Here is a 23,681-nt window from a genome sequence, read left to right as displayed (position 1 = left end):
GCCACTAAATATATTTCAAGTTGAATTTTATCACTTGAAGTTGTGAGTTTAATTAACAGATTAGCTTACCTTTGAGAAATAGATTTTTATTTTTCCCCTATTTCAATTTCTCTCTCTCTCTCTCTCTCTCTCTCCCTCACTTGAGACAGGGCTAACAAAATTTTTATGGGTACTTCAAAGACATCTTCACCTCTAATTTATTATCCTTCTTGAAAAATAAAGTATTTAAATGAAGTGTAGAATTGGTGGAGGAAGGTATACCAGGGAACAGAGAGGAGAGGGAAATATCTTGATAGATCTATAACTATTCTTTCCATAGACTTTCCATTTCTGAGAGTTTGAGGCACTGGACATAAAAGAACAGCTTAGTTCCAGGAAATCAGAAGGCAAACACTATTATTCAATGTCATAATTGTAATCCTGCATCAGTGTTCAGATATCAGTTTTAATGCTTGTGAGGATTATGGGAGGTCTTAGCACTGACTAAATACAGCCAAATTTTTAAAAAATGGGCAAATATCTGATATCAATCTTCCCTAAGTTTAGAAGTCAAGCAAAGCTTAACTTTATTAAGATTTTTTTTTCTTTTAAAGGGAAGAAGAAGAAGAGATTGATGAAGAGGAATTGGAAAGATTGAAGGCAGAGTTAGATGAGAAAAGACAAATGATTGCTACTGTCAAATGTAAACCTTGGAAGATGGAGAAGAAAATTGAAGTTCTCAAGTATGGTGTCACCTTTCATAAGTAGAAACACTTTCTTTGATATTGGTCTCCTAAATTCCCTGAGTCTTATATATTATAGGTAATACTGTATATATCACAAATATATATAATACTCATATCATTATTTATTATGCTCATAGTCATATGAACACTTATAGCATATATCTGCATATATATATGTACGTACATGTATAAACATATATATGTCTCTTATCACTAGAGAGACTGGGCTAATGATTATAAATCGTAAACAGCTATGAGAAATTGTTGGGGGTCTTACAACTTCTGTGGTCACTGTTAACCATTTGTTTGTTAAACTGGAGTTTCCTTACTTTGACACATTCGTTACCATCTCTCTGAAGGAAATAATATATTTGAATTTTACAAGTTTGTGTGAATTGCACACTCTTGTTTCTCTGCAGGATCCCGGTCTCAAATGATCTTTTCAAGCGACAGCTCACATTAAAAAGCAGGGAGGATGCTAAGCCAACAGAACAATAAATAGGATTCCAATTAAGGGTTATGCTAATAGCTATTCCCTGAACATGTCAGTGACCCAATTTCAGTCTTGTGTTGACTGCTGATGTGGGTGCAAACACACTCAGAGCACACAGATGTATAAATTCCTTTTATGCAAAATCAAATGATTATCCCATGTGGGGAGCAGATTCACCCCTGATGATCACACTGTATTTCCTTTCCCTGGTGGATGAGGGAGGAGGGGACGTGAAAAAGGGAACATGTCTGTGATAACGGCCATGTTTGCATAATTCAGTTTTGCCTTAGATTGCATTTTTCCACAAACCACTTTTATAAATAGTGGTGAGTTTCCAAAACTATCCCCCTATGAGCCGATTTAACTAATAATACTGTAAAAATGATAGTATAGTATTATTGTCTCTGATGATGAAAAAAGGAACTGAAGTAGCTATCAGAATAATTCACTTCCGTCTTGGTGCTGCCAGAACTTGCGTGTTATTTAACCTCCTGGAGCCTCAGCTACCTCATAACCGAAAGAAAGGAAGACATTATATGTTTTCTGTTTCTTTTTACAATTTGATTATTTTTTATTGTGGCAAAATATACATAACGTAAAATTTACCATTTTAACCATTTTATGTATTTTTTTATAATAATAATTTTTCTTTTTTTGTCCATCGTTTAAAAGTGGGAAGTTTTACATAAAAAAATGCATATGTCCAGCTTCTCATGGGCAAGTGGAAGATTTGGTGCCACATTCCTACAAGAAATAACCGCTGGGGCTAAGCAAGAACTGTCCCCTATTAACAGGGCATTCGCTCTTCGGCTTGCCCAGTTCCAAACAATCCATATCACTTGTTTATGCTTCTTGGGAAGATCTTGTAGGCATTGGAATTTGCTGCCTCCTACCAGGATTGCTGGGGGGCAAGCTCAGTATGTTACTAAGACGGTGATTCAGACCTTCAAAGCCAAAGTCAGCTTACAGAATGGAAGCAGAAAGTTAGGCCCAGAAGAGAAACAACTGTGGCTTTTCACCTATGAGCTAGGCTCACCATCTTGGGAAGTTTTTCTATGGCCAGCAGTGGTTCCTGCTTTGTGGCTGCGTCTGTGAGTTCCAGCTGGTGCCAGTGGCTCTGACCAGCCTAATTGTCTTGGTGTCAGCCTCTGTGATGAAGTTGTTGGTACTAAAGTGCCCGATTTGTCTCCCTTTGTAGGTTTTTGAATGCTTTATTAAGCTTCTCACCTATAGATACCAACCCCATTATTAGAACAAGTGGTCAGTATTTCATGGTATAGATACATAAATGTTTTTCTATCCAAATGTTACCAATGCATGGACATCAGGCAGCTTCCCCCCGACCTTTTATGTATTTCAGAGATATCTAACTCGGAGACTATTTCTAAGGATTATGTTATTCTTAGAATTAGCCTCTAGTCATTGCTCGTGGCTGCCTGTGAAATTAAAGACACTTGGGTCAGAATAACTGGAACAGATGTTCTGAGCACACGTTTGGATCTGTGTCTGAGTTCCAAGACTTCCCTTCTGGTCCTGGAGCCATAAAAACTTGCTGAACATCTAAAACGGATTTTAGAGAGGCTCAGGGTTTTAAAAGGTGTTTTAGAATAAAGCCTCAGGAATGATGGCTTATGGTTCTGAGGACGTTGTGGGCACTCAAAGATAGTTTTCACATTTTTAAAGAATGTCTATGACTAGGAACATGAGCATGCTCAGGGCTTAAGGTCTATAGTTGGTTAATACAGGCAGTTGCTGTGTAGTCAAGGAGCTCTAGGAATTGGTTGTGAATCCATATGAACTCTCAAACATGGCTCGGGAACTTGAGTTCTGCATTTTCAAGGTAGAAGAATTGGCTCTAGAGGTCCAAAAGGAAGCCACCTCCCTGCCACCATCACCGTTGTATATTTCACTGTATATTAATACAGTTTCACACATTCATGTAGCCTTAAATCTATACTTATCTCTGGGTGGAGGGGCAGATATGTGTGATCCAGACCAGAAATGTGTTTTTTTTATTTACTCTAAAAATACTGATTAAGAGTCAGGATTGGGAGCCACTGTTTACAATTCTAAGAAACAGAAAACTTCATTAAGCAGGACGTTCTGCTCTGGGGATGGTTTATTAAATGAGTGAGAATATGGGGAGGGGGCAGGAGGAGAAAGGGACTTCCCAATTATTTGAAAGTCAATTCCCAGTTTCTATTAATTACCAAAGTTTAAAATACCCATCTGTGAGAATATTAAGTATAATGTGTTTTTAAGTTGTTCACAGGTTTAAATCAGAAGTTGGATGGCTAACTAGGTCTTTCCTATCTATAAGAGATGGCGGTACTAACTTGGTAGCAGCCACCATAGGTAAAATAAAACACTCAGGAGGAAAATAATGGGTCTACTATTACTCATTTTGAAGCCCAAACCTTTAACTGTATCAGAACACTATATATGGTAAATTAAAAGCCCTCATGACCGAACCTAAATAAGCAACCACCTTGTTTTGTTACAGTGGAATAATAGGTTTTGGACTGAAAATCAAGAAACTTGGACTTCGACCTAAGTGTTACCTCTAACTTCTCTTTGAGCCTCAGTTTATTGATTTATAAAACATAGGCTGGATTGTGGCCCCTGTTTTGCAAACTGTTATCCTTTGAAGTCAAGTAGTGAAATTTGGTGAAACCAATTCAGAGCAAGGGAGGCAGAGCTCAGAGGGAGGGTCACCCAGACCTACACAATGCACTTCCATATAAAGCATTGATTTGAAGAAAGAATGCTTCTGTGCCTATTAAATAAAAGCCGGTTTTTAAAAACTCACTTAGCTGGGTATTTAAAGAAGCTTATTTTGGAGAGGGGAAAGTACTAATGTTTCATGAGTTCGCAAATTAGGATAGAGAAATACTCCAAGTACGCTTTTGCATGGAATTGACTCTTGGGTAGACAGTATTTTTAAATTATTTTATTTTGATAACAAAAATGTTTATTTAGCTAGTATATCCAATGCTTTAGTTTCTGAGCTTTGTAGCACCCTGATCTGCTGTTTCTGGGAGTTGTCCATTGGCTGAATAGGCCTGGTGATTTATTAATGAGACACCCAATAAGGCCAAGAAAGATATCCTTAGGATTTCACTTACACTTAAGCAGGTGCTTGAAACTGTCAGCCAGCCATTAAGGTAATGTTCCTCCTTACTCAATCTCCCTTCATCCTTCCACACTTTTTTTTTAAATTTGTTTTTAAATTTTATTTTGTTTTTCACTTTTGGTTGGGGGAACTAATACATTTCTAGGAAAGTGAGAACAGACCATGGTTGATTTCCTCTAATGGAGCCATCTGGGAAAACTTTGGGGAAACTATCTTTTTGGCTCCCATGCTCACCCCTTCATCTCTAGTTTTGATTTTCAGCTGAAGATTTTCATGGGCAAGATTCATGGTTTATGCTTTAATTCACAAAGGTATTTCCTTCATCTGTCATTGGGAAGGAATGAGAGATTCCACACAACAGGACTTTTAAACATGTGAACACACCACCAGCACAACCTTCAACCGTTTTGGATTCCTTTTAACCACTAACTCACCAAAGCATAGACCTTCAGCTCTTGTATATTACAGGTATCTTGAGTATAGTGCTTTTTTATCTGAAGAATGGATAATCTATAGTCAGTCAGTACATCTGGATTTTGTCAGTCAAAATGGGACATTGACATTCAATTTTTCTACTATTGAATAAGTCCATACCAGGTGTCAAGCATTATGCTGTAGGCAAGTTTCTTAACCCCTACATCCTTGAGTTTCCTCACTATGAATAGAGATAAAAGTAGTATTTCTTCATAGAGTTATTGTGAGAGGATTTAATCAGACATAAAGCACATGAAATGGTGCCTGGCACATAGTAATAATCTTATACATATTAGCTATTATTATTTTACTAACATAATTTAATTTATCCCCCTCAATTCATCCTTTAAGGTAGCTTTTATTATTTTGACTTTACATATAAGGAAACTGAAGCTCTGAGAGAGGATGGGTAATTGTTTATGGTCAGACAACTAATAAGTGATAGAGCTATGATTTAAACTTGTCGTGTGGAAAATTACCTTGATACAACGGCCACCTCTCTAAGTACGTTAACAGGCACATGCTCCCAGAAGTCACAGGACTAAAGGTGCACAGTCCAAATTAAAATGCTCAAATCACATGGCTTATTAAGTTTATTTAAAGCACAGTGAGAAGCGGGGGGGGAGACAGGTACATTAAGACACTTGGGAAAGAGTGGCAATAGAGTAAAATTGTGGGCAATAGGACCACACTTCTGTATCCTGGGTTTTGCCGTGTTCATTCCTTGTCTATCTCATCCTGCTGATGGTGTGGCTAGGAGGACTGAATTCTCAAAGGGGCCCACAGAATGAAGATGAGTTGGGCCAATGATAGGTACTTGCTCCATTGGAATGACACAAGGCAAGTACACTGGAACACAGCAGTAGCTTGTCAGTTAGCCTGCAGAAATGCCATACACTGTATCTACATTTCTTGGGCAGAGCCCATGTGAGAGGAAAAGAACCAAACCGGATGACATCAATGGGTAGCTAGGTTAGCAGTGACAGGTATCAGTCCCAAACTATAAGGATAATGACTTGGTCTTTCCACCCCTTTCTAACTATAATATTCTTATTTGTTCATCACATCTTCTCCCTATTTCTGTCTTTCTTTGGCAGGTATTACAGGTTACTGAGTCACCCACTGTCTGTATTGGACACATCAATTATGCCTATGTGTCACATGCTGCATGTTTACTTATTAGCTATATTTAACACACCCTATGCTGAAGACCAGCTACATAATTTACAGGATCTAGTGTAAGCTCTTAAGTGTGGGGCTCCTTGTTCAAAAATAATTAGAAATTCCAAGATGGTGAAAGAAACCAGAATCTGTCACCTCTAAATATTCCTCTTTGACATAAATATTTTTGAGCTAAAGGCAATGAAGAAGCAGATGCAGGAAAGCTCTGTGCCTCCTGTGTTTGCCTAAAAGCAGGACAGAGAATTACCAAAGCAAAAGATCTTTCTACCGTCCTCCTCCCCTTTCCCACCTAGAGACAAGATGTAAATTGTCTTTTACAACCTTTATCAGCTCACAGACAGCACCAGAAAGATCTGGAACAGACTTCACTGCTTCCCACAGTTTTCCCTCCTTTGGAAGCCAGGGTCTGCTTTCCTCTTTGTCCTGTCACTTCTCTAGCATGTTTTGCTCTTTATTGAAGATTTTATGTAAGCTGGGACTCTAAGCCACTGCCTTGAGTTACTTTTTTCCCACGTGATATGAGCATTAATAAACTTGCTTGTTTTTCTCTTGTTAATCTGTCTTTTGTGGCAGGCATCTGTCCCAGTTACAAACTTATGAGGGTCGGGGAAAATCCTAATTTCCCCTCAACAGTGGTGGCAATGGTAGAGCAGTAAACCAAGCACAGGATCCATCTCAGGGTGAGGCCCTGTGTGACAGCACGGGTCACAGGTCTGTGAAATTGTCCCTGCCTATGAGTTTTGCCTGAATATCATGAACCAAGAATTTGCTTATTATCTATGCTGAGAAGTTATTACTTTTAATGAGTTCTATTTATTCCAATCGCAGAATTCAATGGTCTCAAATAATTTAGTAAACTCATATTACACTATACAACTCTATGTAACTCCAAGACAGTGTTCATGTACTTATAGCCATGGTTTCCTTTTTAAATACCATTTGAACATTTGATCTCTATGTTCAAAGTCTTCAATGTCTGCCGAGTAATTAACAAAGTTTGGAAGCTTTTGTTTAAAAAAAATCAGTGAGCTCCACAACCAGAATTCCAGCTTCCTTTCCAAATTGACCCCTTATTAGTTATTGATGATTTTAAGCATGAGATTTAGGAGATGGACAAAACCATCTCCAAACTGTTTTGAGTGTTTACTCCAGATCAGATTCTGTGCTAGATGGTGTACACATTAACTTATTTAACTCTTATTTAACTTATTACCTTATTTAACCTTGAAGACAGAAAGTTATCCCTATTTCACAGATGGGGAAATTGTGATTGACAGAGGTAAAGTAGCTTCACGTGGCTAATAATGATGAGGATAAAGATTAAAATCCTGATTTCTCCATTTCTAAAACCTCACGCTTTTCCTACAGTGCCATACTTCTCATTGAACCATGTTTCCCAGGGACATGAGTTTAATCTTCTCTAGGCATGCCAGGTATATTCTAGTCTCCTCTCCATTTTTTTGGTGTCCTCTTCATTCCAGTCTCCTCTCCATTTTTTTGGTGTCCTATACTTCTTCCAGGCATGAATTTATCTCCCCTCTGAGGTTCTTTCTCTGCCAGCTCTTATAGAAAGCAAATTCTAATAAGTTCTCCTTATTATTCATTTGGCTTTCTTGTTGTGCTGCATTGTGTCACATTTTTAAAACTGTATGTAAATCTTTTTCCTTTCAGAATAGATTTTTAAGTTCCTCAGGACACAAAAGGTATCTTACAGCTCTTTATTTTCTCAGGGTTGATCACAGTGCTCAGGACATTGTAAACATTTGATTAATGTTTCATGTGTGGGTGACAGTGTTAATGATGATCTCTTGTTTTTGCTGGACACTCACTTCTGAGGCAAGAGAACAATTAACATGATTGGGATGTTTAAAGGGCCTGCATGAATAGGTAAGTAAAGGCCAGGAATGTAGTAGTAAAAAGCCCTGGTTTGTAGGGTTTGCCCATTTCCATGGTGTAAATACTTCCACTATGGCCAATTTCAAGCAATCAACAGTTAAGAGCCAGCTCATAAACTTCCTGAAAATTTAATAATCAGTGGCTCGTGTGAGCCAGTATGGTCACCTTCAGCATCCCTTTGGAGGAATCTAATAATGCCCTTTGATCAACTAGGTTTATGTTACAGGGAACTAATCTGGAACAACTCAGAGCAGAGGTGAAAGTAAAAGAACCGTTTGTTATTTAATCGGTAATCAACTATGAAATGCTTGAATTAGAGCTTCCTGTGAAAAGGACAAACAATATTCTATAATTTCAGGACTCCAGATAAAGGCCCAAAGTGCATTAATGACTTCTTATCCCAGTTTATCTTACCACTCTGCTAACTGTCTTTCATTTTATATTTTAGAATTTTCTCCCAACTCTGTTAGCATGTATAGAGAATTTGTCTTTCTTTCATCTCCTCCTCTTTTGCCCATTCTCTCCTTTTAAAATCCATCTTAAAGAAGAAAATGCTATTGAAGAAAAGTCAATTCTGGATTGAGATCAGAAGTCTCTTGTCATTCACTGTAGAGTTCATCTGCCACAATTGCCTGACTCATTATTTTCATTGTATTGAAATACATCTTTCCAACTAATAACTAGCCTGCATTTTACATAGTTCTACTAAACAAGAACAGTGATCCTGACAATTTTCTTTATTAGGCTTTAGCTTATTGATATTTGCTGTATTATTATGACTGTGTAGTAAATTATTGTGATCAATTTTAGTAATGCTTTTCAAAAAATATTTTTTCTTAGAATTTGAATGTTTTAGAAACTTTCTCAATTACTAAGAAAGTCAGCTCTGAAATATGGGATAAATATAACCTTGTTTACCAATAATTCTTCCTTGTATTGGGACTTGTTTATCACATTGACTATTATACTAGAAAAAAAAATTTTCCCTGGGGCCACAGTGTTTTATTAAAACAAAACATCCTTTCTAATTTGTTATTTCTTTTTTGTTTTCTGTGCATGAGTTATATGCAATACAATCCACATTGTATAAATGGTCAATATTAATTATAACAATAAGAACATCAACAAGTAGGATTTTCACAAACCAACTGCAGGGTTTTGCTTCCCACAGCCCTGGGCTCAAAACTAGTCTGAGTTAAATACAACTCACATGGATGCCAGTGTGTTAATCTTTCTTAGCTGTACTGTACCATTTTACCATAGTTACCTGGAGAACCTCTTGTCTTCACCTTGGCATGGCAGGCTTTTCAGGTAGCCCACAGGGCTACTATTCTTATTTCTTTTAGAGAGTTGTAGAGGTATTTATTACTCTTGTAACTACCTCAAGATCTCAAGTGCATGGCCTACTTAAATCAGCTTGAGGTTCTGCCCAGTTGGTTAGTGGAAGTGTATTAATCATTCCTGGATAATCATTAGAAAGATGAGTTTAAAAAATATAATATTCAAAGATGCTTTTCAATATTCCTGGCAATCAGGCTTATTCACCAACTTCCACAAACATTTAATTATCCAGAATTCAAGTAACCCTATGTTAGTTTTCTGCTACTATAACAGAATACCACAGCCGGGATAATTTATAAAGAAAGAGATTTATCTAGCCCACAGTTCTGGAGGTTGGGAAGTCCAAGAACATAGCGCTGGCATCTGGTGAGGGTCATCCCATGGTGGAAGGCATCATGTGGTGAGTGAGCACATGAGACAGAGAGAAATGGGGCCATACTTATCCTTTTATCAGGGGACCACTCCCAATATAACTAACTCACTCCTGCAATAACTGCATCAATCCATTCATGAAAGTAGAGCCCTTATAGCCTAATAGTCTTAAAGATCTCACCTCTTCATACTGTGAAAGTGGTAATTAAGTTTCTAACACATAAACTTTGGAGGACATATTCAGACCATAGCAAACCCCAAACTTCAAATAAACAGAGTTGTTTTTTTTTTTTAGAGTACAGTACAAAATAATAATGATAATAATAAATAAATACTAGGCATAAGAAAATTCTAAAGTTTTCTTCCAGATAGACACAGTGTGGTTACTATCATCTTAATTGCATTTCTTTGTACCCTATTTCTTACTGTAACATACGTCAATGTATTATTGACAGTAAGATCCACTGGGATCAATTTACTCAGCTTGCTGGAGCATACTATTTCCCAACAATTGTTGATAAATCACAATTTATCAAACTTGCACTTTTTAGAATTTTAGTAATCAGTAATAGAAAGTTTTCACAACTTTTATTCGATTATTTGTAATGTTTTCTTTGAAAGATAATTAAAAGGAGAAACACATTAATTATCACAAAATTATCTAGGAATGCTCTTAAATATATTTAACTTAATACATTAACAGTAAAAGCAAAGCAAGCATGGATCTAATAAGCACAAAATAAGATTAATTAGAGAAATGGGTCCTTGCTGTTTTGAGGAAGGATTATCCAGATTTCAGGTAGGGCAGTTCTTGTGAAGATAATTTTTTGTTTATCAAGTTTGTAATAAGATAACAGTCAAGGCATTTTGAGGATGACTTTATATATATGACCAAGGAATGGCAAGTGGGATACTTTTTGGTGGGCTTAAATAAACATGCTGTAAAATAAAAATAGTTAAGCTTTGTTAAAATGCAAATATTAAATTTTTGGAGAAACTTCTATTAAGATATCACAACAAATTGCATAATAGAAAGGGGAATAGTTTTATGTTTCCAATAGAATGTGTCCAAGATTATCTTCTGCAGTCATAAAAATTAGAAAGTTTTAAATGATATGAATCACTTCCTTCAAATAGTTGTGTTGATGGTGTTTTTGCAATGTATATGCATGAGTTTACATATATACATGTGTATATGTATATATTAATATAACGTATATACACACAAAGCCACTCATATATACATGAAGATAGGTGATTCTTTGGATGAATTAATTTTTATATTTTATGCATACCCTGTTATTGTATTTCTTGATTGGCGCTTGGTCACAGGGAAGGTTAGAAGGGTGGCTATGGAAGGACACTGTGAAATATTAACACTCTAGTCAATTCGGCAGAACAGGCAGTTCAGATAGAGAACATAGTGTGCTCTGTGAATGACCTCACCTGTGTTCCCCAAGTGCTTAGGACACTGTGGCAAACAAGCAAATTTACCAGTAGTCCTTATAATTTGCAGAGCAGACTGAACTGCCATCATTTTAAACCATCATTTTAAATTTCTTGCTCACTCATAGATCACAGTTCTAACAGAAAACTGAGGCTTTCTGTAGGAACTATTTAGATTTAGCACTTTTAAGTATCAACACACATTTTGAAAAACAAAATTTATAATGCTTAGAAATATTTAAAGAGTATAAATATGAACACACAGGTATTGTGCAAAAACGTTTTACCTAAACTTTCAAAGCAGAATGCTGCTTCGCTCTGAGGCAGAGCCCTGTGAATTTCTCTGTTTCACAGTATTCAGAATTCATTAGAACGTGTTCGACTAGAATGCACATGAGCCAAGCAAAATTAGCACAGTCTGTCTACCAAGCCACCTAAATGGTCTTGTGAAGAGCAGAATGTTAATATATCTAAGAATATGACATTGTGTGTGTGTGTGTGTGTGTGTGATTCGTGGTGGAAATATCACCTTTGTTGGAGAAATTCCTGCATCCAATGCCATGGAATGACTTTCTCTGCATACCTTAAGTCTACCAGCCCTTTAGCATCCTGTTGAACCCTTATCTATAGTATCTTCACTAACTCTCAAGCCTCCCGTTGTCCTCTTTCTTTTCACTTCAAGGCTATCTTGCATTGTGATATAACTAATTTATGTGCCCATATCTCATTTTTCTTAGTAGAGTTTAGGTTTCAGAAAGGAATCTACATATTTCTTTGATTTCCTTCAAACACTTAATACATTGCTAGAAACATAAAACACACTCAGTAAATATTTTGGAAAAAAATTAATAAATGAAAGAATGATAGAAATAAAATAAATTTGTTTATTGATCAGAATTTTGGATGTGTCCACCTTATAGCTGTGTATAGAAATCTACATTTTCAGTGCCATTTCTACTTCTGAGAATAATTTTCCCACAGTAAAATGGGGGAGAGAAAATGCTACCGTTTTGCAAGTCTTTGGTGATGAGAGTAGTTAAGGTAAGATGTTAGATTGAGCTTTCCTTCTTATTCTTAGGTTTCTGATTTTAAGGTTTATTTGTGGCTCTAAGGTCACATTCTCCCCAAATCTTATTTCTGCTCAAATACCGGAGCAGTGACACTTGGCTAGGCTGTACCTGGATGCCTTGGGGATATGGCCCAGAATCTGTAGCTGTTATAATACTATCCCTATATCAGTGTTGCTAATTGCATGCTCAATTGAGTCACTAAAACAAAAGATAAAAAAATAAATAAAGCACAAAAACCATTGTTATAGAGCTTAATAAGAATATCCAAAGAGAAATTTATAAATTTACCATTATAAATTACTTCACACTAAAAAAGAATTCATTACAGTAATTTGGTTGTACATGGTGTAGGGGAGGGAAAATATTCTTTTCCCCTCCACTCATTTTAGGTTTGTTCGCCAGAGCCCTGTAAGTTAGACTGACAAAAGCAGATTATCAAGTGAAAAACAAACACAAGTTTATTACCACGAGTATTTTGCTAAACATGGGACCACTCATTGTTGAGTAACCTTAAGACATGGCGAGAACTTGGGCTTACATAGCATCTTAACAAAAGAACAATATATTTTTAGAGAAATTACAAGACAAAGAAAAAGGACTTTTGAGTTTCTAGGGTGGCAAATTGTGGGAAGGCAAATATATGGGGGAACTAATAAAAGTTATAGACTAATTAGTAAGATTTGTTATGTAGATTCCTCTGGTGTCCTCTCTGGACTGATGTTGACGTCTAGCCTTGTCTCCAGTGATTAATTTTTGTCTTTCCTGGTGAGAGGGGAGGTAGGTCACCTTTACAAATTTATTGCTTTTAGGCAAATAGGGGGTGGGCAGAAAGCTGTTCTTGTATCTACTTCTTGATTGCCTTTAGCTTAAAATAGTCATTGTGTTATATTTTTGGCTCATTTTTGGAATAATATGGCACACAATCCTTATTGGGCATTTTATACAGGGTCATATTCTACTACCTCTTAATTTTCTCTGCTAACAATAGTAGAGTCTTCAGATATTTTGGTTTTCTTCTATGGAGGAAAGCTAGTTGTGCTGTGACCAATATTTAAAAATCAGCACAAGCTTTAGCTCCTGGGAAAATCCATATGGTCTTCTCTCCCCTCTCCCCTGCTACTATGATGTAATAGAAAGGATTTTTTTTAAAACTATAAATTGAATCTTAAAGCAACTAGATATAGAGCAGAGCTAGAAAAAGACTCAAATAGTAGGTAGAGAGTCTAGTATTTTCTTATTTTAATTTAAAAAATTTTGTGAAACCAAACAAGCCCAGCCATGTTGTTTCTCCTTTAATTCATCTAAAAATAACCTGAAACGCTGGACTGACCTACAGAGTATAACCAAAATGTGTTTGAATCTTTATTTGACATTTAAGCCAGTGATGACAATTAGCATTGTTTTAGAGCCCCAGGGAAGAAAGAAGTGATCCTAAATACGAAGAATTTCTCTGTGTAGTAACTTAGAATTTAATACAAATTTGACCTGCCTAAGCTTTGCTTTAGTTATTCCACCAACGCTAGCATCTGGCTTTAACATAGCTCCATGAGTATCATAGGAGTCACAGAAAAAAAATCCCTTAAGAACTCTTTGTACACAGATCACTCTAATATTTGTTGCTGATAAAAATTTAGAGGTTTTGGTAATCTAAAAAACTCTCTATATACATTTTATATGTGAAGTTGTATTATCTAAAAGGAGCTACACTAAAATAAACCAGACATGAAAGCTAAGAGGTTATATAAATGCATAATTTTTTTGCTTGTTATTTATTTGTTGTTTGTTTTCAGATGGTCAGTCAGCAGTTACCCTTTAGGGAAATTAGATAAAGAGTGAGCTGTGGACATGAAAAATGAAGTTATTCACCAAAGTCAAGTATCAAGCCTCAATATGTTAATATGCAGAGTACTGAAAATCCAAGAAAACAGAAATACAATTATATATGTTATAGTAGTTTTTTTTAGCCTAGCTCTCTAATAATTACTTGACCAGCATAAAGACCTCTTATATTTAGTAGTTCCAGCAAATAAAATTTGATTTAGTGCTGGAGAGTGGGAAGATATGATACCTTTTCTTCCTATCATAAAGGTCATAGCTGACACTTCTATAACAAAAGACAGGTTAACAGAGAAAAACATAACATATTTAATCAAAGTTTTATGTGACATGAGAGCTTGCAAAATGAAGACCTAAAGATCCAAGGAAAAGCTATTTGAGAACTGAATTCTGACCTTTTTTTTTCCTCTTGCCCAAATTCCTTCTGAGAGGCCTGATGAGTCATGCCTACAAATGATAAAATCCCATTAAACAGGTTTTTATTAACCTGGTATAATGTTATTTACTTTCCAACCTCATTCTGGCATAACATCACATGACAGATAGAAGACCCCCCCCCATCTTAAATCAAGCATTCCTTTCTACTGACTCCATGTCGTTAGACAAAGCTTACCTTTTTTCACCAATTGCCAACTAAAGAATCCCTAAAACCCGCCTATGACTTATAAGGCAACACCCCTCACCCCTGCTTCAAGATGTCCCACCTTTTCAGACAAAACCAATGTATACCTTCCATGTATGGATTTATGATTTTACCTGTAATTTCTGTCTCCATGAATGTATAAAACCAAATTGTAACTCTGACATCTTAGGAATGTTTTCTCAAGACCTCTTGAGGCTGTATTCCCCCGGCCATGGTCACAAATATTTGGCTCAGAATAAATCTCTTTAAATTATTTTACAGAGTTTGTAGTTTTGTTTTTTTTTCCATTAACACTGTCCATTTTTATGCTTAGATTCAAAGAAGAGTGGAAAACTGTGCAGAAGTGTGATTGGACAAGAAGGGAGTGATCTAACAGTAACAGACTAAGTGGGATCACCCAGCAAGGCCCGTCTGTCCAAATTCTTCTTGGCTTCTCTGTGCAGTTTTTCTTTCTCTCATGTATGGAGCAGGACCTCTCTCGAAAGAGGGTCTTCCGACCTGCTTTTGGACAAGGCCAGGTTGGGGAATTTCTTTATGGCCAGCTCCTAGGCAGAAGGGTGCGGGAAGGTTAGAGTAACAATTCTAGTTTTTATGGCTGGCTTGGAGAAAAAGGATTTTAGTTTCTATGACCTATCTAGGGAAGAGGAATTCTGGTTTCTATGAGTTGCTTTAGGGGAGAATGAGGAGTGAGAGGCAGGAAGGCAGGAGGTCAGACAGACCTTGGCTCGGAGGATACTTCTGAGGTCTTTCCATGTCCTTTAGTTCCAAGTACTCAGCATGCCAAAGCACTGTACTTTGGGGGATTGTGATCTGAGCCTTGACAGTTCCAAATTTTGCCCACACTTCTTGCATATTGGATTCATATGTGGAGCTTAAAAATATTGACGCCATGTTCCGCCCCTAGTTAATTGTGACTTGAGCGATCTGGGGGCGAGAAGAGTTGGGCTTTGGAACTTTCAAAGTTCTCACAGTGATTCTGAGGTGTAGGTAATTTAGGAACCATGACCCAGCTATCATCTGGTTTTCTTACTGGTATTCATTTATTGGGTTAGCATTTGTTGAAATTCACTCCTGCACCGGGAGCTATATTAAGCAGAAAAATATGGGAAATCAGAACTAAAGACATAAACCTTGCCCTCAGGAAATCCCAGTGCAATGGTTAAAATGAACCAAAAAACAATACATTGGGAAAACTACTACAGAAAAGGCGGAGGTTAAGTCACCGTGACCTGGGAGTGGAAGGGAGTGTTGGAAAGAAAGAATCAGGAAAGGTTTTGTGGAGGAGCTGTAATTTTGGCCTGACTCTTGAACTGGAAATTAAGAACAGGAAGAAAACAGGTGGAGGCGAAGGGGAAGGACATTCCAGAGAAAGGAAACAGCATGCATAAAGGCATGGATGCATTAGAAGTCAAGTTGTAGCCAGCCCCTTATTTCGTTTTCCTCTAATTCATCTTGTATGTCATTGTTTAATTCTATGGCATTTAGTTTTTTTATAGTACTGTATTGCACATATTAGTTTCCTGCTCAAAAATACTCTCTTTATTGACATGAAAATGAATCCTGCACTGCTCAACCTGACATTAGGGCATGCCAGTTACTTCTGTAAAGCATTTAAACTGTCAGCTTCATTGCCCACCTGAAGACCCCAGGGACATTTATGTCTCTTCACTTTTGCTCACATCATTCCCTGGCACGGAGTTCCTTGGCCACATAGCTGAATCTCCCTTTGTTCAGGGTTCCTTCAAACCACCTCATCTCTCTCATCTCAATCTTGTAGCATTTACTTTTACTACTACTCATTTGTCAGTAACTAGGTGGTGCCCTAAATATTTATCTGCATCTTGACTTTCTAATGGAATTGTAAATTCCATTCCACAGACAGGCATAGAACCACATTCTTTTTTTTTTCCTCTTTCTACATATGGCACGGTGTCTTTAACTAAACAAAAACTTATATTTTTATTACCGAGAACAAAACTGAATGACAATATTATAATGAGTTTGGAAAATAGAGGAACTAACATTTGCATAATTGCCTCATCTTTGGCCATCCATGCATCCTACCTTTACATAGTTATAAGGAGAGGGTACAAGTTGTTCTGTATTCTGAAGTTTTATCTGACATGATATCATCAACATTTCCTAAGAAAAATAATAAATGCCTTTGGGTAATAGTGGGCAAAGCCTTTACCGATGGTGTGCCAGGTACTGCTTTGCTCATGTTATTTCAACGTTTGTATGTTTTTATCCCAATGCCCCGAGATAAACAATGGTGTTATTCTCGGGAAACTGAGGACACTGAGCTCAAAACGGTAGAGCTTTCCACTTACTCATTGGGTGACCTTGGATACTTATTTTACTTATCTAATCCTCAGTTTCCTTGTTTCTGAGGTGGGGATAACAATAGTTGCCACCTTGCAGGATTTGGCGGGGGTTTAAGTGGGACAGAAATAGCGCCTGGCATATGGCAAACATGCAGTGTATGTTAGCTGTCACTGCTGTTACACCTGCTACCCCATTTTATAGGTGAGGACACTTGGGATTAAAGACATCTAGTAATTCTCCCAAGATCACATAGCTAGTGTGTAACAGAGACAGGATTCAAACCATGTCCCAATTAATTATGTTGTGAGATAGGGATCCAAGAATTTCATAGAATGTAGTGTAAATACAACATTTTACAATTTAGTGAGACATAGAATGTGTGCAGAGTTTTGAGGGAAAACACAATTGGAGAAACGTATCCTCATATTATTCTCTGGTGTGTGTGTGTGTGTGTGTGAGAGAGAGGGGGGGGAGAGAGAGAGAAAGAGTGAAAGAGAGAGAGAGAGGCAGAGAGAGAGAGAGATCTTCTTTTGTCTCTTATCTCAGACTCTGCAGCTGTCCATGGGTCTGAGCTCTCTAAAGCAACACAGGACTCAGGTTAGAATTCCTGGCTGCTTCCTCCCAGTCTGTGTCCTAACTGGGGCTTCTATAGCCCAACACCAGGGCCCTGTCCTAACTCAGGGTTGAATCCTCCCCTGCCCACTTAGTAACAGGAATAATTCCCACTCTTATTGAGGTGACACTCTGAGAGAAAATGAGCTGGAGTTTTGCCTGGAAGTATCTAGTCCTTTCTCAGCTTTGTAATTTGGAGACTCAGTACAAAACTTGAAGCCAGCCCTCTTAGTACTATTGCTGTTAATGTAGTAGTCCCCCCTTATCCACTGGGATACGTTCCAAGATCTCCAGTAGATGCCTGAAACCGCAGATAGTACCATCCTGATTGCTGTCAACTGGGACACATTTCTCTTCATGTCTTCCACTCACAAATTTAATGCATTTTCCATCTTAACAAAGCACTTGTCACACACTACGGCCATAACTTTTGCAGTTTTGGGTGTAACAGCAAAACTAGCACAAATTTCTTATTCCTTCCTCACAATGTCAGGAATAGAAGATCCATTCTTACCATAGATCTTAGCAACCTCGGTCTACAGTTTTTTTCTTTCCTTATTAGGTCAAGAATTTCTCCTTTTATTTGAAGGAAGCCCTTTATTGCTTCTCCTTGGCATATCCAAATTGCCAGCATCACTACTTTTGTGCTTTGGAGTCATTTATTAAGTAAAATAAGGGTTTTACTTGAACACAAGCACTATGATGCCACAACAGTCGATCTGATAAATGAGACAGCCACTAAGTGACTAGCGAGTGTGGAGCATAGACAGCGTGGCTGTCTGTGCTGGGGATGATTCATGTCTCAGGTGGGACAGAGTGAGATGGTGCAGGATTTCGTCACACTACTCAGAACAGCGCACAATTTAAGACTTATGAATTATTTACTTCTGGAATTTTTCATTTAATATTTTTGCACTGTGGTTGACCATGGATATCTGAAACCATGGAAAGCAAAACTGTTGATAAGGCGGGACTGCTATAATAGTTATTATTTATAATGCTCTTGTAGTTTGCTATGGACTAAGCTAAACATATTACATAATTTCCTATAATGTATATGATAAGCCTACAGAGTAGCTATTATTGTCTCCATTTTATAGATGAAGTAACTGAGCATCTTAACCATTCCAGCTCCTGATATCAGCATCCCCCTTAAAAAACATGTGGGTGGAGTCACCACTTCCAGTATTAGGATGATTTAAAATAATTCCACCAGCCTAATTATGGAGTTAGATTATCTAGGAGGTCTACAGCCCTTATTTTCAATCTCTGTACATTCAAGTAGCTTCTTACCTCTGCAATTCTCTTTCAATTACAGTAACATTTCAGGAAAAGTCAAAGTTCTCTGGACAATTGATTCATTTTTTTTTTAAATGGCAATGCTTGTTATGAAAACACTTCTCATTCTTCTAATCCCTTTACTGGGAAGTGCTCATGAGTACAAGTTTTGATTACAGTTGGCCTACACACCAGTTTTGAAATGTCTCTTTCATTTACTTGAGCAAGAAATTGGTTGCTCAATAATACCATCAAAAACAAGAGGAAAGAAAAAGTCAACTTAACCCAACTGAAAAGGAGAACGTGTTTCCTGGGATGAGAACGTGTCAAAGGCAGCATAGCATGTCCTAACTCCTCTGTGTGATCAGAGTTGTATCATGTGTTATGGGTAAATTATCTATTTTGTAAGTTAGGGCAAAGTGTGTGCCTTCAACTAACTGTGAAAGCATTCTTGAAAGCCCACGAAACCTTATTATTCTAATTACCAACACGAGAGGTTCATAAATGAATGATGAGGCCAGGTATTATTGTCATTAAATAGACCTCACTCAATTATTTATCCCCAGGTCTGGGGTTACAGCTCAGAGAGCTGTGCATATTGTACAGGGTTTGCTTGAGCTCTGAGGCCTGGAGACTGGATTACATTCTTGGCAGGCAGCTTTTTTGTTGAACGCAATTCAAGGGGCTGACACACGTTTTTTTCGGTCAGATATTTGAATGGTTTGAGGCCAAAAGATATTCCAAGTTTATTCACAAAAGCCTATTTCATTTTAGCCATGTAGAAAAATCCCTTTACATTATCCAGATAAATACAACTGAGTAGGAAAGTGGATTAACTATAGAAAAAATAGAAAGAGGGTTTTTTTTGCTTCTTAGTTTTCTAAAAACTCTGTTCTTAATTTTCTTACATTCTGGTATGTGTCATGGGTACTTCAGCGTATTATTTATTGATCAATGTTTATCTCCACATTGGATATTTTCTTTTTGTACCTTGTTTGTAATTGGTTAAGAAATATGTTATCATGGAATTTGGTGATACTGGTTTTCTTCTACCCTGAAATCATTGCAAATGTCAGCCCTGAAAAGAGTATTAAGGTACGTCCTGTCACTGAGTCACTAATGTCTTTGAGCCCAACGTCCCTTCCTCTAGGTCTGCCAGCTGCAAGAGTACTTTCTTACATCCTACAGGTGTCATATTTGGGGGATCAAGAATCTCTTCTTGCCAAATAATTATTCTCGCCCCACTCCATGGTCCCTGGCTTTGTTTTAAAACTAATTCCAATTCCAATGAGTTGAGTCTAGTGGTCATTCTGGCTGGGGGCAGAGGAGAACAGGGAGTACGTTTGATAGGAAACTTGGGCCAACTATTTCTCAGAATGAAAGAGGGGGTAGGGCATTAAGGATGAGAAGAAATTCATACTGGAGATTATTTAATATACAGTGGAGTCTGGACTTTTGTCTAAACACCAGAGTTAGAATATATGTGTTGAGGGTGGGATGGGATAGTTATCGAAAGAGACATATGAAACTATATATAGTGTCAGGAAAAACTATTAGCAATTGAATAGACAAAAATAAAAACATATTTATATTATTCAAAGGAAAATTATATTTATAATTACTGACAAAAACCATACTAATGCCATGGAGATAGAATTCTATATTGGGCAATAAAAAACACAGGATTTATAGAAAAAAATGGGGATGGGGCACAATACTCAGAAACATCATTAGTGACACATTACACAAAAGAGAGAAATTTAATAAAACTGGAAGCAATGTTTTACACCTGTTAATGATTAAGCAATATATAAATATTATAATACACAAAGCAGTTTACTTTGGGAAAAGACCTGAAGTTGCTTGTGGAAGTAGCCTTCAAAAGGGTTGCAGCTTGTGAGTTTTTGTGGTGTATGGAAGGAGGGTCATTGTAATACCAGCTGTGAACAGCTGTGGCTTTTCTAATCCCTTTGAGGAAGTGAGGTAGCTAGTGGACGAGGTGTGTGCCTTGTGTGTTTTCTTGCACTGCTTGGTTTAGCTGGGTGCAGTTTCCTGCATTCATCTAGCATTTCTTGCAGATAAAATCACATGTTTGCAAGCCCCATATTTCTGTTATGCTCAAATTGTTCCGTAATGGATCAGTCATGTTAGAACAAATTCTCGGTTTCAAAACAAGTGTCACAGTAGAATTGACTGTGAAATAATCTCTTTAAGACACATCCATGAGCCCAGCTTATTCTTGCCACTGCTCCAGCAAACAGGGAAGAAATTGCTGGACCCTTTGTTTTTGTTGGGAAATCCTGGCCTGTTAAAAGCCACGCAGTAATTGAAGGAACCTGTGCCAGACCTTGTCGAGGTCTGTGTGAGTCCTGGGTAAGTGTGTTTTTCTCCAAAAAGCGGGACATTCATGAACGTGGGTATAGAGGGAATCAAAAACATGGGCAAGGTCACAGAGATAGGCGGCAGAGGCTGGATTAGAGCCCAAATTAACCAATTTTCAGTTGAACATTTTATAGTGTCTACTAGATGCCACCCTCCCTCCTGTTGTATCACCTCTGCAACACATAGTTCATGCTTAAATGGGATGTGTTTTCTTCACTGCATGGATCTAAAAACCCAGCCGTGAGAACTCAGTTTATGATTTTTGACATTGCTCTATGGAATATTTTAGAATGCGTTGAATGTTTTAAAAACTGTTTTTCATCTAATCTTCCCAGCTCAGAGGTCATGTCAAGTATCAGGGCATTTGACAATTGGCCACCTAGTAACTCTTCTCCATTTCTAGGAGGCAGCCTGCTGAGTTTCAGAGAAGATTAACCATAAAGGGTGCAATCCAAAAGTCTGAAAATGGTTTCGCCTTCAAGCATTAATCGATGTGGAAAATACAATTATTAGATAATCCTCTGCCTACATTGACCCCAAGTCCTGCCAATCAGCTCTATTCCGAGAAGGTTTATGTTTATTAAACACCTTCTACGGTGAAAGCAGTGGTTCATGCTCTGGGAGATACAGAAGAACAAAGAAAATATTGTCCCTGCTACCAAAGAACTGATTTGGAGGTTCTGTTTGATGACTAAAGACAATCTCCACCATTGTGCTTGTGGTTTCATGGCAGAATATGGGTGGGTGCATGTGCACAGATGAGTCCTGAGACCCACTCCTTGGTATCCATGAACTCAGCAGCTGTGCACTGTTTTCTGACCACTGTGTATTGTAAAGTCCTGAGTTTAGCATTGATACTAAGGAACATCTTACCAAAAAAAAAAAAATCTTCACTGACCCTTCATTTTTTAAGATTTACTTTGTGTGTTAATAAGCAGCTTATTTATAGCCATGTGTTGAGAGGTCTTTTATGTAAAACCACACATTCCTGGGGCCAGCCAACTGCAACAGCCTTGCACCCGGGGAACCATGATCTAGGTTAGGGTGATCCGTTTCTATCACGACACAGGCTGCTCTCCATCACGTAGATAATATGCTCTTCAGCCCCAGAGTGGAGAAGAGAAGCCTGGGCCATCTCTATTTTTAAAACTCTTTTAAACAACAAACATTTATTTTCCATAGTTCTGGAAGCTGGAAGTCCGAGATCAGGAGTTAGCATGGGCCGGCTCTGGTGAGGGCCTTCTTCCAGGTTGCAGACAGCCAACTTCTTGTATCCTTACATGGTAGATAAACGGCTAGCTAGCTCTCTGGCCTCTCCTTATAAGGGCACTAATCCCATCTGTGAGGACTCCACCCTCATGGCCTAATCACCTCCTCAAGGCCCCACCTCCAAAACTGTCACATTGAGGATTAGATTTCAATATGTGCATTTTGGGGCGACACAGAGAGTCAATGTATAACAATGATCAAACAAGATTACATTTAAATTTAACTGTTCACATTATTCATTTTGATGAATTAATGTATTTTAACACACGCGCAAAGATACTAATGTGACTAGTGTAAATACATAAATATTTGGGAATCGCATTAAATTTTAAATTTAAAGCCCTTTCTAAATGTGGGGCCCAAAGTTTTCCTTTCTTTTTCCCTCTCTTCTCTCAACCCCATTTGCTTTGTAATATGATTTTTCTGTTTTAAGTCATAATTGCTTCTGAGGGATTAAATATCAGGTCAGTAACAGCATTCTATGTCAGTTTGTCCTAAACTCTTTGCCCTCTTTTTTTTCAAAAGGAAATTCTGAAAAATAAGGAAAGCATTTTAAAATAAACATTCTGACTGCCAGAATCTGACATAAACTTCAGATTCAATTTCATATAAAGTGGAAATGAGAAGAACTAGGATTCTCTATTTTGACACTTAGCATAAATCCCTTGCTTTTCAATGACTCCAGCTGATTAGTAAGTGAGACTAAAATATCTTACTCTTCCTGGCCAGAATTAAAAAAAAAAAAATTTTAAGCATGTGTTAAAAGTGGCTAGGTTATGAAATATAGTTTTGGTTCACTTGTTAAGGTCTAGAGGATCTAGAAGAAATAAGGCTGCAAACTTAGTAAGATTAAATGTCTACTACCTCTATATTCTATTCCTCTCAACCCACCTCCACCTACTTCTTGTTTTATTTTCTCAGGGAAGCAAAAAAATTTGTGAGTGAAAATGAAGGGGCTCTTGGGAAAGGAAAAGGAAAACGGTGGTTTGCATTTAAGATGATGATGGCCAAGGTAAGTATTTCCATAACTCAGCATGGTTTATGCCATGTTGCCCCCAAGAGGGAGAATATTGGTTCTGTTCTGAAGGGGTGAAAACAATCTCACACTTCATATGTATAAAGCACAGATACACATACAGTATATACACAATGTATCTATGATATTAAAATTTGCAGGAATGATTAAAAAAATCATCCTCAGAGG

The 23,681-nt window shown here is 37.4% G+C and overlaps 1 protein-coding gene across 1 annotated transcript in view; it reads left to right on the top strand.

Moving 5' to 3' along the window:
- Positions 1-593: 593 nt before the first annotated feature.
- The window catches only part of LOC105874783 (transmembrane channel-like protein 1), a 110,966-nt gene continuing 87,878 nt past the window's right edge, over positions 594-23,681 (top strand). The window contains exons 1-2 of the mRNA XM_012770907.2: positions 594-722; positions 23,399-23,489. Of these exons, the coding sequence (XP_012626361.2) occupies positions 664-722; positions 23,399-23,489 (150 nt within the window). The 5' untranslated portion in view covers positions 594-663. The remainder of the gene's footprint in view (positions 723-23,398; positions 23,490-23,681) is intronic.

The sequence above is a fragment of the Microcebus murinus genome, chromosome 12 (genome assembly GCF_040939455.1).
Source record: "Microcebus murinus isolate Inina chromosome 12, M.murinus_Inina_mat1.0, whole genome shotgun sequence".
Lineage (NCBI taxonomy): Eukaryota > Metazoa > Chordata > Mammalia > Primates > Cheirogaleidae > Microcebus > Microcebus murinus.
The sequence above is the reverse complement of the archived record's forward strand: the minus strand, read 5'-3'. Positions and strand labels throughout refer to the sequence as shown.